Consider the following 16,048-nt stretch of genomic DNA (forward strand, 5'->3'; position numbering starts at 1 on the left):
GCTGTATGGAGAAAGGACTTGCACAAACAGCTTCAGAACTCAGTTATTTGGACTGATAGTACTTCTGTGCTGAAATATAGCAAGATTGAAACTCCCAGATTCCAAACCTTTGTTGCTAACAGAATCAGAAATTCTTAAGGTTTCACAAGCATCTCAATGGAAGAATGTACACATTTCAAGTAACTCAGCAGATGTGGCCCTAGAGGATTGAAGGCGAAGGCTTTCCTGAAGAATAAGACATGGGTGTCAGGGCTGCATCTGCAGCTTACTCATATCATTTCATACCGCCAAATCATATTGTTTCCTTTCAGCCTGGTAGCACATGCTTTGGGGACTTTGGGGACATGCTTTGGTGGTTGGGCGCCACTGACTTTGAATCCCTGTATTGAGGGATTCATCTTCAAATCTGGATGAGTATGCTGCAGTTGTTACCAACTTCATTAAAACCTGTATGGATGAGTGTGTGCCTACAAAAACTTACCGTACATTCCTAAATCAAAAGCCATGGATGAACCAGAAAGTACATTGTCTGCTGAAGGCTAGATCTGTGGTATTCAAGGCTGGTGACCCAGGTCTGTACCAGAAAACCAAGTATGACTTGCAGAGGGCTATTTCAAGGGCGAAGATATTTGGAGGTTGAAGGGTTGCCTCTGAGTTCTATGCCCACTTTAATAGGGAGAATATAACTATAGCTATGAAGATCCTGCTGCACCTGATGACCCTGTGATCCCTCTCTCAGCGGCTGTTGTTAGGTATTATTTCCAGGAAGCAGACGACTGGGAACTCGCATACTAGGCAAGTTACAGCATTGCCTTAATGGGAGCCGGCTGGATTCGAACTCGGGACCTCTCGCCCTAGGCCAGTGCTGATGCCACTGCGCCACCAGCCAGCTAGGCTGCTGTTAGGCTATTTTTAAAGAGGGTGAACCCTTGAAAGGCAGTAGAGTATCAACCGGCAGGAGTACTCAAGGACATTTTCAACCTCTCACTGCTACAGGCAGAAGTTCCCACTTGCTTCAAAAAGGCAGCAATTGTACCAGTGCCTAAATAAAATAATGTGAGCTGCTTTAATGACTATCGCTCAGTAGAACTCACTATCTACAGTGATGAAAAGCTTTGAGAGGTTGGTCATCACTAGACTGAACTCCTGCCTTAGCAAGGACCTGGACCCACTACAATTTGCCTATCACCACAGTAGGTCAATGGCAGACGCAATCTCACTGGCTTTTCACAAGGCCTTAGACCACCTGGATAATACAAAATCTATATCAGGATACTGTTCATCGACTACCAAACTATAAAATTAGTTTGCTAAGACCTACCACGCAAAAACCAATGTTGACTCTCACTAATCAGTCCCTGTCTATCCAAATACTCTTATAATCTGTCCCTTAGAATTATCTTTGAATAATTTACCCACTACTGACATTAGGCTCACCAGTCTACAATTTCCTGGCTTATTCAGAGAGCCTTTCTTAAACAGAACAACATCAGCTATCCTCCAATCCTCTGACACCTCATCCATGGCTAAGGGCATTTTAAATACTGCTCCTAGGGCCCCTGCAATTTCTGCACTAGCCTTGCAAAGGAACACCTTGTTAGACTGTTCATCAGGACTGGAGAAAAAAAAAAGATGAAGAGTTAGGACTCATTTTTTTCTCCAGTCCTGATGAAGGGTCTCGGCCCAGAATGTCAACTGTACTCTTTCCCATAGATGCTGCCTGGCCTGCTGAGTTCCTCCAGCATTTGGTGTGTGTTTTTTAGATTTCCAGAACCTACAGATTTTTTCTTGTTTGTTAGTGATCAACAGACTAGACACATGGTAACAGGACACAAATTATTCTGAGCTAAGTACTGAGCACTGTGCCAAGTCTGCACAACGTGCCAACCTGATTTCAAACATTTTATTGGCAGAGCCTACCTGAACCAGATATATAAATCAAGTTCTGTTACGCTTTGATCATATTGAATTGTATTTAATTCTTTTTGCCACTTGTTGTCAACAAAAGCAGAAAACATTACTTGCAGGAATTTTGCATTCAGCAATTTAAAACTTACCTGGGGCTAATTTCACTTGAGACATCACCCAGATCATCCAACTGTGTTATGCTTTGCAACGTGTCTACTTTTCCATGATTTTTAATGGCTCCAGAGACTTTTCTCAAACATGCTTTGGCTGCTTTCAGTAGCCCAAAGCAGGGGGCCATGACCTGTTTGTCCTCTTCTGACCAGTAAGTATCCCGGTTTTCTCGCAAGTGTGATTCATCATCTTCGAAAATATCACTGAATGGATCTGCATTTTCTGTGTGTTGAGCCTGTCAATACACATATCCATTTACTTCAACAGCACAAATAGGTTCAAATTATCTTGAGTTCTGTGTAGATAAGAACGAGACAGGAAGAGAATGGGAAGGAGTTGAAGAAGCAAGTTTTGTTGCTGGTGAGTTTACAGGGGCGAGTGCAGGTGCAAGGAATTAAAGCAGCAAGTCTCTTTGATTTGCTTACCGGCTAGGACATCTAACTTTTACTCTTTAAGTTACCCAGATGAACTAATTGCTGAGTAGGCTTATAGTTGAGACGTAAATGAGATTACTATCTACATGAGAATTAATAAAGACGCAAATTACAACTAATTTCATTAAGGATGCAAGTAGGATTATAGGTACAACACATGAGCCTCAAACAGATCATGTGTTGCAGATGCATGCTGTGGGAACTGCTGAACCCCATTTTGGTTGTATATTAGGAGAATGAGGAGAGATTTGATAGAGGTATGTAAAATTGAAGAATGTTGATATGACTAATGCAAGTATGCTCTTTCCACAGAGGTGCGGTGAAGCTAGAACTAGAGGTCATAGGTTAAAAGTGAAAGGGGGAAATTCTTCACTCATAGGGCATTGCGAGTGTGGAATGATCTGCCAATGGAAGTGCTGATGAGAGTTCAATTGCCGCATTGAAGAGAAGTTTGGATGAGAGGGGTGTGTAGGGCTATGGTACAGGTGCAGTTCAATGGGTCTAGGCAGAATAAGCTTGGCACAGACTACACACACAAAATGCTGGTGGAACACAGCAGGCCAGGCAGAATCTATAGGGAGAAGCACTGTCGACCCGAAACATTGACAGTGCTTCTCCTTATAGATGCTGTCTGGCCTGCTGTGTTCCACCAGCATTTTGTGTGTGTTGTTTGAATTTCCAGCATCTGCAGATTTCCTCATGTTGGCATGGACTAGATGGGCTGAAGGGCCTGTTTCTGCACTTTAGTGCTCTTTTGATCATGCTATGGATGTGCTGGCATTGGAGAGTGTCCAGAGGAAGTTATCAAAAGTTATTCTGAGAATGAAATGTTTAACCAGTGGGGAGTGATGGATGACTCTGGGCCTATACTCAGTGCAGTTGAGAAGAATGAGAAGAATCTCACTGAAACCCACTGAATAGGCTCAGGCCTATATTTGTACAGGCCTGTATAGAATGGATATGGAGAGGATATTTGCAATAGTGGGAGAGTGTAGGACCAGATGATATAGCCTCAGAATTAGACATACATTTAAAACATAGATAAGGAATTATTTCTTTAGCCAGAGGACAGTGAATCTGTGGAATTCATGGAGAATTCGGTTGAGAAGAAAAATAAATTAGCCACATGTTGAGTGGCCTAACTTTACACCTATGTCTTATGGTAAATAAAGATCAGCTTTATTTGCTCAATGCATATCAAAATGTACAGTAAAATATGTAATTTTGTGTCAAGTCAGCAAGGGTTGTGCTGTGGGCAGCCCATAAGTGTCACCACACTTCCGGAACCAACAACTTACTTGCCCTGACCCTACTATCTTTGGAACGTGGAAGAGACCTGAGGAAACCCACACAATCACAGGGAGAATCCACAAACTCCTTACAGACAGTGGCAAGAATTGAACTCTGATCACTGGCGAAGTAAAGCAATTGCACTAACAGCTAGCAGCCACCAGTAGCCTTATTATGTTGGTATTTGAATACAGGAGTAAGGACATCTTACAGCAACTGTATAGGGCCATAGCAAAAAAATCCTGGGGTACTCTGTACAGCTTTGGTTTCCTTACCCAAGAATAACGTGCCATAGAGAGTTCAGTGATGCTCACTAGCTCCAAGGATGATAGATTTGTGGTCTGGGAATTGAATAGATGTGAATTTTCCAAAGTTTTGAAGAACGAGAGGAGATCTCCTTGAAACAGATTTTTTTGAAACATATTTAACAGGCTATATGCAAGGAAGACATTTAGACAAGGCTGAGAACTTCAGGGGCACAGTTTGAGAATAATGAGTAGGGTATTAAGGACTAAGATGTGCTGAAATTTCTTCACATAGACACCAATAGAACCTTTCAAATTCTCTACCAGGAGGTGGTGGTAAAATCTGTCATGTTCATTTAAAACACAAGACTAACAATTTCCTTTAATATCTGAAAAACTAAGGTTTACTGGAATAATGCTTGAAAATGATGCTGAACTAGAAAAGATCAAGATTGTGCTAACCAGCAGAACAATCTTTGCTGGCTCTTACTTTTTAAGAGCCATGCCATCTCCAAAAGAGTAATTCTTACTGCCACCTGGTGTTTAAAATGCAAAGCTCAGAGATTTACTGTCCATAATTCTTTCTCGACTGGATGGCAGTGTACAGAAAATTATTCAAATCAATACAGCATTTGATTTGTATGCCACAGGTTATTAATGAAAACTGAAGCAACTAATTAGCTCCACTCCAGAAGTTGCAAATGTGGACAATTCTCCCAAAGTCCTGGAGCTAAAAGTATCTGGACAAGTAATTGAATTAAAAGAAAATGGAGTTTCAATTTTAGATGTAAATTAAAAACTTTGAAAGTGGAATTGTTTGATGCATTAAATAAGGAGAATCTATTTCCTGTGGCAGAAGGCTCAGTAACCCAATTTCAAATTTAAGATAATTCTAGATTTATAAACATTGGGTATAATAATCAATTACAGTGTTTAAATGCATTGTCTTAAGTGATGGTGGAAGTATTTCAATAAAGAAAAATAGTTACAAAAATAAGACAATGAGTGCCAGTCTTCAACCGTAAGACAAAGGACAGAATTAGGCTACTCGGCCTATCGAATCTGCTCAACAATTCCAACGTGGCTGACCCATTATCTCTCTCAACTCCATTCTCCAGCCTTTCCCACGTAATCTTTAATGATCTGCCTGATCAAGAAACTATTAACCTCCGTTTTAAATATACTCAATGACTTGGCCTCCACAGTAGTCTATGGCAATAGACTAAAGATTCACTACCCTTTTGGCTAAAGAAGTTTCTCCTCATCTTTGATCTAAATGGGCATCCCTCGATTCTTAGGCTGTGCCCTTTGGTCCCGGATACATTCACTCTTGGAAGCATCCTTGACACATCCACTCCACCTAGACCTTTCAATATTCAATAGGTTATAATGAGATTTCCCTCCGCCATTCTTCAAAACACCAGTGCGTACAGGCCAGAATCAGCATCACTCCTAATAAGTTAACCCTTTTTCCCCAGAATCTTTTTTGTGAACCTCCTCTGGACCTTCTCTAATGCCAACACATTTTTCTTAGAAATCTTTTCTTGGGTAAAGAAATGCTCACAATATTCCAAGTGCAGACTGACTAATGTCTTCTAAAGCCTCAGTATTAAATCCTCACTCTTATATTCCAGTCTCCTCAAAGTAAATGCTAACATTGCATTTATCTTCCTTACCACCAACTGAACATTCAAGTTAACCTTTAGAAAATCCTGTACGAGGACTCCCAAGTGCTTTTGCACTTCAGATTATTGAATGTTCTCCCCACTCAGAAAATATTGTACGCTTTTATTCCTTCTACCAACATGCATGACCATACACTTCCCTATACTGTATTCTATTTGCCACTTGTTTGCCCATTCTCCCAATCTATCCAAGTTTCTCTACAGACTTCCTGCGTCCTCAACACTACCTGTCCCTCCACTTATCTTCGTATCTTCTGCGGACTTAGCCAGAAAGTCAACAGTCTCGTCATTCAAATCACTGATATATAACGTGAAAAGAAGCAGTTCCAATACTAACCACTGTGAAATATCACTAGTCACAGGCAGCCAACCAGAAAAGGTCCACTTTATTCCCACTGCACCTCCTGCCAGTCAACCAATCTTCTAGATTTTAGTTACCTTCTGTTGGTTTTTAAAAGCTTCCCAATCCTCCAACTTCCTTCAAATATTTGGTATATTATATGCCCTCTCTTTTGCTTTTATGCGGTTTTTCATTTCTCTTGTCAGCCATGGTTGTCTCATCCTTCCTTTCGAATACCTCTTCATCTTTGGCATGATTTATCCTGAGCCTTCTGAATTGACCCAGAAACTGCAGCCATTGCTGTTCTGCTGTCATCTCTGCTAGTGTCCCCTTCCAATTAACTTTGGCAATTCCTCTCTAATACTTCAGTAGCTCCTTTTACTCTACATTAATACTGTTACATTTGATTTTAGCTTCTCCCTCTCAATCTGCAGGGTATATTCTATATTATGATTACTGTCTCCTAAGGGCTCCTTTACCTTAAGTTCTCTAATCAACTCTGGTTCGTAACACAACACCAAATCCAGAATTGCTTTTCCTCTTGTGGGCTTAACCACAAGCTGCTCGAAAAAGCCATCTCATAAGCATTTTACAAATTTCCTCTCTTGGGATCCAGCACCATTCTGATTCTCCCAATCTACCAGAATATTGAAACCCCCACAACTGTCTTAATTTTGCCCTATCTCCCACATCCTGGCTACTGTCCAGAGGCTTTTATCTAACTCCCATCAGGGATTTTTTTTCACCCTTGCATTTTCTAACACTCTATCAACAAGGATTCTACAACTTCCAATCCTCTATCACCTCTTGGTAAGGATTTGATTTCATATTTTACCAACAGAACCATACCATCCCCTCAGCCTACCTGCCTGGCTTTTTGATACAACGTGTATCCTTGAATTTTAAGCTCCCACCTATGGTCTTCTTTTTAACTATTTCCATGAAACTTAAGCTATCTGTGGCAGCTGCTTAAGTAAGACAAAATGTACTGGTCATGATGTGGTTCAATTAACCGGAATCCACTGAATATTTCGCAGTCCCAAATCCACTCAAGTTTTTTCCTTCAAAGATGCTCCTGAACTCATGCACATTTCACCATTTAGTAATATTATACTTTCTATAGCATAGAATGCTCTAATGAAAATGCAAATAATTCAATTTTATCATGAGTCAGCATTCCTGACTGCAAGTCTGCATAATCCTTTTATACCTTCAACATCCTGAAGAAATGCAGACTCCGAAATGGAAAATTATATATATTAACGTATTTTTATATATTATTTGACTCTGCACCTGTTTCATTTCCTCCAAAGCATCTTCTACAATTACCAAGTAAGAAGACATCAGTGATAGAACAGCTGCATGGTTATCTGCAGAGAAGTACAAACAGATTGGTATAACACCCTTGGTTCAATTGAACTAGGCAAAACTGAAAAAATACTGCACTCAGAATAAGAAGGCATTACTACAAGAACATGTATGTAACAATTTCATGCAGAAATATATACACTTTTATAACCAATGGTTAAAATTACATTTTAGTAGAACCTGTGCCTACCTTCTTAAAACCTAAAGTAACTGTGCAAGCAAATGACACTAATTTATGTTGTATAATGTTTACAAATACAATACACAAGGGTTTTTAAATAAACACTAGTAAGAGCAGAGTACGAGCATAAGAGTAAAAACTTAACTCTATCTATACTATCCACGTGTGACTGTTAAGGCCAAAGGATAGTATGGATAGATTTGATAACTAGTCACAAAGCTTCCATAGTCAGTTAAAAACTTAACTGCTAAAAATATAGCTGTGACATAGAACAGTATCCAATGGATTAAAGTGTCCAATTTGTTGAAGAATACTAAAAGATCAAGCAATTTTAGCTTATCCTTTAAACAAATTTCCATTCAAATTGTTGGCAGCCTTGAGAAAATATCAACACACACTGTGTCAGCTGTCTCTCTTTGCAGAGACAAGGATAATTGGGAAATGTTACATATGAACAAGGCTTATATGAAGGAGTTAAATTGTCAAGCTTTGTCCAGAGTTTACGTGAAATTAATGCAATGAATTGTTGTTCATCTTACTTTCTTGACTAGTATTTTGAATTTTGTTTTATTTCATATGCAGAATACCTGAGAGAGGTGGAAAAGCACTTCAGATTGTAATCTGAAATACGCATTACCTTTTGGTATCTTGACAAATCGGTCACAAGCTTCCCAGACTCCACCTGTGGATATCAGTTGGTCCTGTGACAAACTAAAACAGAAAAACAACTTCACTCGCAAACCAAGGAAAACAACAGTTTCACTGTTCCCAAATCAGTATCAATCTATGATTCTATTTCGCAAGGAGATCCCCTCACGCACACATTATGTAAGTATTGCATCCAATTATTAAATTGAATGTATTTTAATAAAACAAGCCCCACATTGCAGCAGTCTGGGAACAAAACAGTTAAATTGTTTGAAGAGTGAATCAAGTTTAAACCTATATAGCTTTCTTTTTTACTACAATCCTTTTGAGAAAATTAAATAATTTTGTGCATAGATGTTAACACTCATTCGAGAGGACTTTAATATAAAAGCAAGGATGTAATGCCGAAGCTTCAAGGCACTGGCCAGACTGCATTTGGAATACTGGAAGCAGTTTTGGGCCCCTTATCTAAAGGATGTGCTGGCATTGGGGAGAGTCCAGAGGAGGTTCATTAGAATGGTTCTGGGAATGAATGGTTAATGTACGAAGAGCATTAAATGGCTCAGAACCTACACTTATTAGTGTTTAGAAGAATGGGTGGGGGGGGGGGGGAGAATCTCATTGAAACTTATCAAATATTGAAAGGCCTAGATAAAGTGGAAGTAGAGAGGATGCTTCTAGCAGTGGGGGTCTATGAACAGAGCACACAGTCTCAGAATACAAGGGCATCCCTTCAGAATGGAGATGAGGAGGAATTTCTTTAGCCAAAATCTGCAGAATTAATTACCACAGATAGCTGTGGAAGCCAAGTCATTAGGTGTAATTAAAGTAGAAGTTGCTATGTTCTTGATTAGCAAGGGCCTCAAAAGTTATGGGATGAAAGCAGCTGTACACGGTTGAGAAGGATAACAAAAGAGCCATGATGGAATGGCGGAGCAGACCTGATGGCTGAATGGCCTAATTCTTCTCCTATATCTTATAGTCTCAGATCTTAATAAAATCCTTTCCCTATCCATTTTATTTACAAAAAGTTTGCTTAGTTAGAGAACTTACATTAAAGACATAGAACAGTTGCACACTCCCAGCAATACTCAAGATATGAGAGGCAAATAGTTTCTTCTCCAGTTAAGCTGGTGTTTCAATATCAACAATTATGTGTAACATACAAAATTCTGGAGGAATTTATGGCTCAAGATTTCCAGAATCTCCAGAATCCTGTGTCAAAAATACTATATTCCTAGAGGACTATGAACTTGAAAGCTAAGATTGAATGAAAGAGTATCAGCAACTTCAATGTAGGGTAGTTTCAAAGTGTGAGACAAATTTTATTTGTATTATTTGCACCCCCACCCCAGCCTCATCACAATCCAGTTCCTATCATAGCCAACACAGCTAATGTGAAAATTATCTCATGTCACACTACCATGTAACAAATTAAAAATTATCACATTATACCAGGATTCATATGATCAATTTATATAAACCCTTATTTCATACTGACTACCTGAAGCTTCTTTTTCATATCTACTGCCTGCTAAGAACTAAGAATTTAAATACACAATTCGTATTACACAGCAGAGTAACAATGCAATTAGACTTTACAAGGTAGACCAGCCTCCAACAAAGAATGTTGATACTATGTGCTATGATTATGATCAGTCACCAGAGAGAAACTGAAGCTGGTGATAGAAGTCTTTATTCATCACGACAAGCAGGCATTCTTCTGGAGACCCTCACAGGTGACTACTGCAAACTCAAAAGTGCTTCATATTTTTACACCCTTAAAGTTACAGGCAACAGTAGGTGATTTGTGCAATTTCCATAGTTACAACATCATCACTGCCTTCAATATTTTGCATTGCCAATACTCTGGGGAAAACCTCTGGATGTTCAATCACTTTTGCTGGTCAAGAAGCTTGTGAGAACAGAGTTTCCAGACACCCACAATTAATGTTGTCAGGGCTGACTCTGAATACTCAAGTATGTTGAATATTGATTGCAACTATACTTCTGACCATGTTTGATATGCTAGGTGACAACATCAGCCTGGTCTGCCAGCTTGAACTTGTTTATAATGGTGCAAATAACTTAGTCCTGTTGCCTAGTTTCATGCAGTTCACACTAACATAATCCTATTTTAACATTAACAAGCAGTTTGTCGTTGAGTCTACTAGGGAATCAGCTATACTGGATTGGGTGTTATGTAATGAACTGGAGGTGATTTGGGAGCTTAAGGTAAAGGAACCCTTAGAAGCCAGTGATCACAATATGATAACTTGAATTTTGATAGGGGGAAAGTCCAATATAGCAGTATTTCAGTGGAGTACACAAATTACACTGGTATGATAGAGAAGTTGGCCAAAGTAAATTGGAAGGAGTTGCTGGCAGAGGTGCTAGCAGAGCAGTAGTGGCTTGAGCTTCTGGGAAAAAAATCAAAAAGACGCAGGATAGATGTATTTCAAAAACAAAGAAATACTCAAATGGCAAAATAGTACAGCCGTGGCTGACGAGGGAAGTCAAAGTTAATGTAAAAGCAAAACAGAGGGCATACAACAAAGCAAAAGCTAGCAGGCTGATAGAGGATTGGGAAGCTTTTAAGAATCTACAAAAGGCAACTAAAAGAATCATTAGGAGAAAAAGATGAAATATGAACACAAGCTAGCAAACAATATCAAGGTGGATAGAAGAAGCCTTAACAAGTATATATGAAAAAAAAAGACTGATGAGGGTGGATATAGGACCATGAGAAAAGTCAGCCAGAGAAATAGTAATGGGAGACAAGGAGATGGCAGATGAACTAAGTGAGTAATTTGCATCAGTTTTCACTGTGGAAGACACTAACAGTGTGCCAGGTGTTGAAGGATGTGAGGGAAAGTGAGTGAGCACAGCTCTTATTACAAGGGAGAAGGTACTCAAAAACCTGAAAGATCCAAAGGTACATAAGTCACCCGGACCAGGTGAACTGCACCCAAGAGTTCTGAAAGAGGTAGCAGTAGAGACTGTAGAGGCATTAGTAATTATCCTTAAAGAATCATTGGACTCTGCCATGGTTCCGGAGGACTGGAAAATTGCAAATGTCACTCCACCCTTGAAGAAAGGAGGGAGGCAGCAGAAAGGAAATTATAGACCAGTTAGCCTGACCTTGGTGGTTGGGAAGATGTTGGAGTCAATTGTTAAGGATGAGGTTATGGAGTACATGGTGACACAGGACAAAATTGGACATAGCCAGCACGGTTTCCTTAAGGGAAAATCTTGCCTGATGAACCTGTTGGAATTCTTTGAAGAGATTGCAAGTAGGATAGATAAAGGGGATGAAGTGGATGTTGCATATTTTGATTTTCATAAGGACTTTGACAAGGTGCTGCTAACCAAGTTAAGAGCCCATGGTATAACAGGAAAGTTACTGGCATACTAGCATTGACTGATTGGTAGGAGGCTGTGTGTGAGAATAAATGGATCCTATTCTGGTTGGCTGCCAGTGACTAGTGGTGTTCCGCAGGGGTTGGAGTTGGGACCGATCCTTTTAATGCTGTATATCACTGATTTAGATGATGGAATAGATGGCTTTGTTGCCAAGTTTGCAGATGATACGAAGATTGGTGGAGGGGCAGGTAGTGTTGAGGAAATAGGAAGGCTGCAGAAGGACTGAGATAGATGAGGAGAATGGGCAAAAAAGTGGCAAATGAAATGAAATAAAATGCCATCCCCTTCTCTCAATTCCACCATCTTCGTTGCATCTGCTCTCAGAACGAGACTTTTCATTTTAGAACAGAGATGTCCACCTTTTTCAAAGAAAGGGGTTTTCCTTCCTTCACTATCAACACTGCACCTCATCCATTTCACACGTCTGCCCTCACCCACCCTCATGCCAGCCTACCAAAGATAGGGTTCTTCTTGTCCTCACCTACCACCCCATCAGCCTCCATGTCCAGCACATAATTCTCCGCAACTTCAGCCATCTCCAACAGGATCCCACCACCATTTTTCCCTCCCCCCACTTTCTGCTTTCTGATCGCTCCCTACGCGACTCCCTGGTCTATTCGTCCCTCCTCACTGATCTCCCTCCTGGCACTTACCCTTGGAAACTGAACAAGTGCTACACCTGCCCTTGCACCTCCTCCTTCACTACCATTCAGTGCCACAAACAGTCCTTCCAAGTGAGGTGACACGAAAGAAACAGGATTTCCCAGTGGAAACTCATTTTAATTCCATTTTCCATTCCCATTCCGGTATGTCAATCCATGGCCTCTTCTACTGTCGCTATGAGGCCACACTCAGGTTGGAGGAACAACACCTTATATTCCATCTAGGTAGCCTCCAATCTGATGGCATGAACATTGATTTCTTTCACCTTATCTCCATGCCTGACCATTGCCTCCCTCTGGTGCTCCTCCCCCCTTTTCTTTCTTCCATGGCTTTCCGTTCTCTCCTATCGGACTCCCTCTTTGCCAGCCCTATATCACTTTTACCAATCAACTTCCCAGCTCTTTGCTTCATCCCTCCCCATCCCAGTTTCACCTATCACCTTGTGTTTCTCTCTCCCCGCTCCCACCTTTTAAATCTACTCATCTTTTTTTCTCCAGTCCTGCCAAAGGCTCTCAGGCTAAAACATCAACTGTACTTCTTTCCATAGATGCTGCCAAGCCTGCTGACTTCCTCCAACATTTTGTGTGTATTGATTGGATTTTCAGCATCTGCAGATTTTCTCGTTATTGAAATACAATCTTGGAAAATGCATAGCATTTGGCATTCATAGCAAAAGGATTTGCCTACAGGAGCAGGGAGGTTCTACTGCAGTTGTACAAGGCCTTGGTGAGACTGCACCTAGAGTATTGTGTGCAGTTTTGGTCCCCTAATCTGAGGAAAGACATTCTTGCCATAGAGGGAGTACAGAGAAGGTTCACCAGATTGATTTCTGGGATGGCAGGACTTTCATATTAAGAAAGACTGGATCAATTAGGCTTATACTCACTGGAATTTAGACGGTTGAGGGGGGATCTTATTGAAACCTATAAGATTCTAAAGGGATTGGACAGGCTAGATGCAGGAAGGTTGTTTCCGATGTTGGGGAAGTCCAGAACAAGGGGTCACAGTTTAAGGATAAAGGGGAAGCCTTTTAGGACCGAGATGAGGAAAAACTTCTTCACACAGAGAGTGGTGAATCTGTGGAATTCTCTGCCACAGGAAACAGTTGAGGCCGGTTCATTGGCTATATTTAAGAGGAAGTTAGTTATGGTCCTTGTGGCTAAAGGGATCAGGGGGTATGGAGAGAAAGCAGGTACAGGGTTCTGAGTTGGATGATCAGCCATGACCACACTGAATGGCGGTGGAGGCTCGAAGGGCCGAATGGCCTACTCCTGCACCTATTTTCTATGTTTCTATGCATGGTCATGCACCTTGGTAGAAGAACTAAATGTGCAGACTATTTGCTAAATGGGAAGAAAATCCAAAAATCTTAGATGCTAAGGGAATCCTTGTGCAGAACACCCCAAAGGTTAACTTGCTGGTTGAGTCAATGTTGAGAAAAGCAAATGCAACGTTAGCATTCATTTCAAGACGTCTAGAATATAAGCGCAGGGATGTATTGTTAAGACTTTATAAGGCACTGGTGAAACCTCACCTTGAATACTGTGAACAGTTTTGGGCTCCTTATCCAAGGAAAGATGTGCTGGCATTGGAAAGGATTCAGAGGAGGTTCACAAGTATGATTCCGGGAATGAAAGTGGTATCATACGGGGAACTTTTGATGGCTCTGGGTCTGTACTCACTGGAATTTAGGATGAGGTGGGGGGTGGGGAATCTCATTGAAACCTTTTGAATGTTGAAAAGCTTGGACAGAGTAGATGTGGAAAGGATGTTTCCCATGGTGGGGGAGTCTAGGACAAGAGGGCACAACCTCAGGATGGAGGGGTCTCAATTTAAAACAAAGATGCCGAGAAATTGCTTTAGCCGGAGGGTGGTGAATTTGTGGAATTTGGTACCACAGGTAGCTGTGGAGGTCAGGTCATTGGATGTACTTAAGGTGGAGATTGATAGGTTCCTGTTTGGCCATGGTATCAAAGGTTATGGGGAGAAGGCCAGGGAGTGGGGCTGAGGAGGGGAATTAAAAGGCTCAGCCATGATTGAACAGTGGAGCAGACTCAATGGGTAAAATGGCCTAGTTCTGTTCCTATGTCTTAAGGCTGATTTATACTTGTGCGTCGCATCTACTCCGTAGGTGCTAAATACCCTACACCGTAACTACGCCATACCCTACGCTGTAGGGTGACGTGGACCTCCCTAAAAAAGTAACTCGCACGTTGCGGCGACGCAGAATGCAACAACTGTGATTGGTCCTCTTGGTAGCATCGCATTTCCTCCTACGCATTTCCAGTTGCTTCTTCTCCACCATGTCTGTACACCGATGTGAAATACATGAACCAAATCATCAAATCTATTTGCTGGTGTGCGAAAATGCTTGAAATGCATTTCCTTGTCCATGTCTCTCACGAAGAAACTCAAAACAGTGGCATAGAAACCCCACCACCAACTAGCATTTTGGCGCACACCAAGGCATGCTCGCTATGGCGTAGAGCAACGTAGAAGTGAAAATCAGGGCTATGGCGTACGCTGCAGTATAGCCCGTACGCACAAGTATAAATCAGCCTTTATGGTCTTAACATTGTATCTCTTGAGCAGCCAGCTTGTGGTCCACAGTCAGTATTATTTGCAAAGATGTGCTTTTAACTGCTTGCAGCTTACATTAAGAAATGAAGACTTGTTCTTGTTTGAATTAATATCTGCTATATTAATATAACTCCAGAATACTCCGTAACACCATGAAAACACAACATATGGGAAACAATTAAAAAGCTGGAAAGGAAATCAGAATCAGAATTTAATCGGCAAGAGCCTATGCACATACAAGGAATTTACTTCCGGCAGATGTTGTCTCTCTGCTCATAACAATAATAATGATAAATATAAATGAAAATATAGATTATACATACAGGTAGTGCAATCCAAGTAATAGTTAGCCGACAGTTAACCGGCAGTTAACTGTTCAGCAAAGTGACCGCAGTAGGGAGAAAACTTCTCCAGTGCCTATTAGTCTTAGTCTGGAGGGATCTGAAGCGCCTACCAGACGGAAGCAGATCAAACAATCCGTGCGCAAGATGGGAGGAGTCCTTTATGATGTTCCCTGCCCTCTTCTTCAACCTGGAAGAGTACAGGTCCACAATAGAGGGCAGGGAGGCTCCAATAATGCGCTCGGCAGTCCTCACTGTGCGCTGTAGTCTGGTTCTATCCTGCTTGGTGGCGGCTCCAAACCACACAATGATGGAGGTGCACAGGACAGACTCAATGACTGCAGTGTAGAACTGCAGCAGCAATTCCTGAGGCAGACCGTATTTCCTCAAGAGCCGCAGGAAATACATCCGCTGCTGGGCCTTCTTCAGAATGGAGCTGATGTTCTGCTCCCACTTCAGATCCTGAGAGATGGTGGTTCCCAGGAACCTGAAGTTCTCCATGGTGGACACAGGGCTGCTGAGGACTGTGAGGGGAGACATAGCGGGGGGGATGTCTCCTGAAATCCACTATCATCTCCTTTGTCTTGAGCGTGTTCAGCTCCAGATTGTTCCGACTGCACCAGAGCGCCAGTTGGTCCACCTGCTGTCGATATGCAGACTCATCACTATTCTGGATGAGTCCGATGACGGTAGTGTCATCTGCAAACTTCAAAAGCTTCACATAGGGGTTGGAGGAGGTGCAGTCATTGGTGTAGAGGGAGAACAGCAGTG

The 16,048-nt window shown here is 41.4% G+C and overlaps 1 protein-coding gene across 1 annotated transcript in view; it reads right to left on the reverse strand.

The window, feature by feature from the left end:
- ccndbp1 (cyclin D-type binding-protein 1) overlaps positions 1-16,048 on the reverse strand; it is a 39,709-nt gene that overhangs the window by 9,647 nt on the left and 14,014 nt on the right. Inside the window, exons 6-8 of the mRNA XM_073061610.1 lie at positions 8,260-8,333; positions 7,367-7,443; positions 2,058-2,314 (exon numbers count right to left, since the gene is read on the reverse strand). Coding sequence (XP_072917711.1) covers positions 2,058-2,314; positions 7,367-7,443; positions 8,260-8,333 — 408 coding nt within the window. The remainder of the gene's footprint in view (positions 1-2,057; positions 2,315-7,366; positions 7,444-8,259; positions 8,334-16,048) is intronic.

Source organism: Hemitrygon akajei, chromosome 11 (genome assembly GCF_048418815.1).
Source record: "Hemitrygon akajei chromosome 11, sHemAka1.3, whole genome shotgun sequence".
Classification (NCBI taxonomy): domain Eukaryota; kingdom Metazoa; phylum Chordata; class Chondrichthyes; order Myliobatiformes; family Dasyatidae; genus Hemitrygon; species Hemitrygon akajei.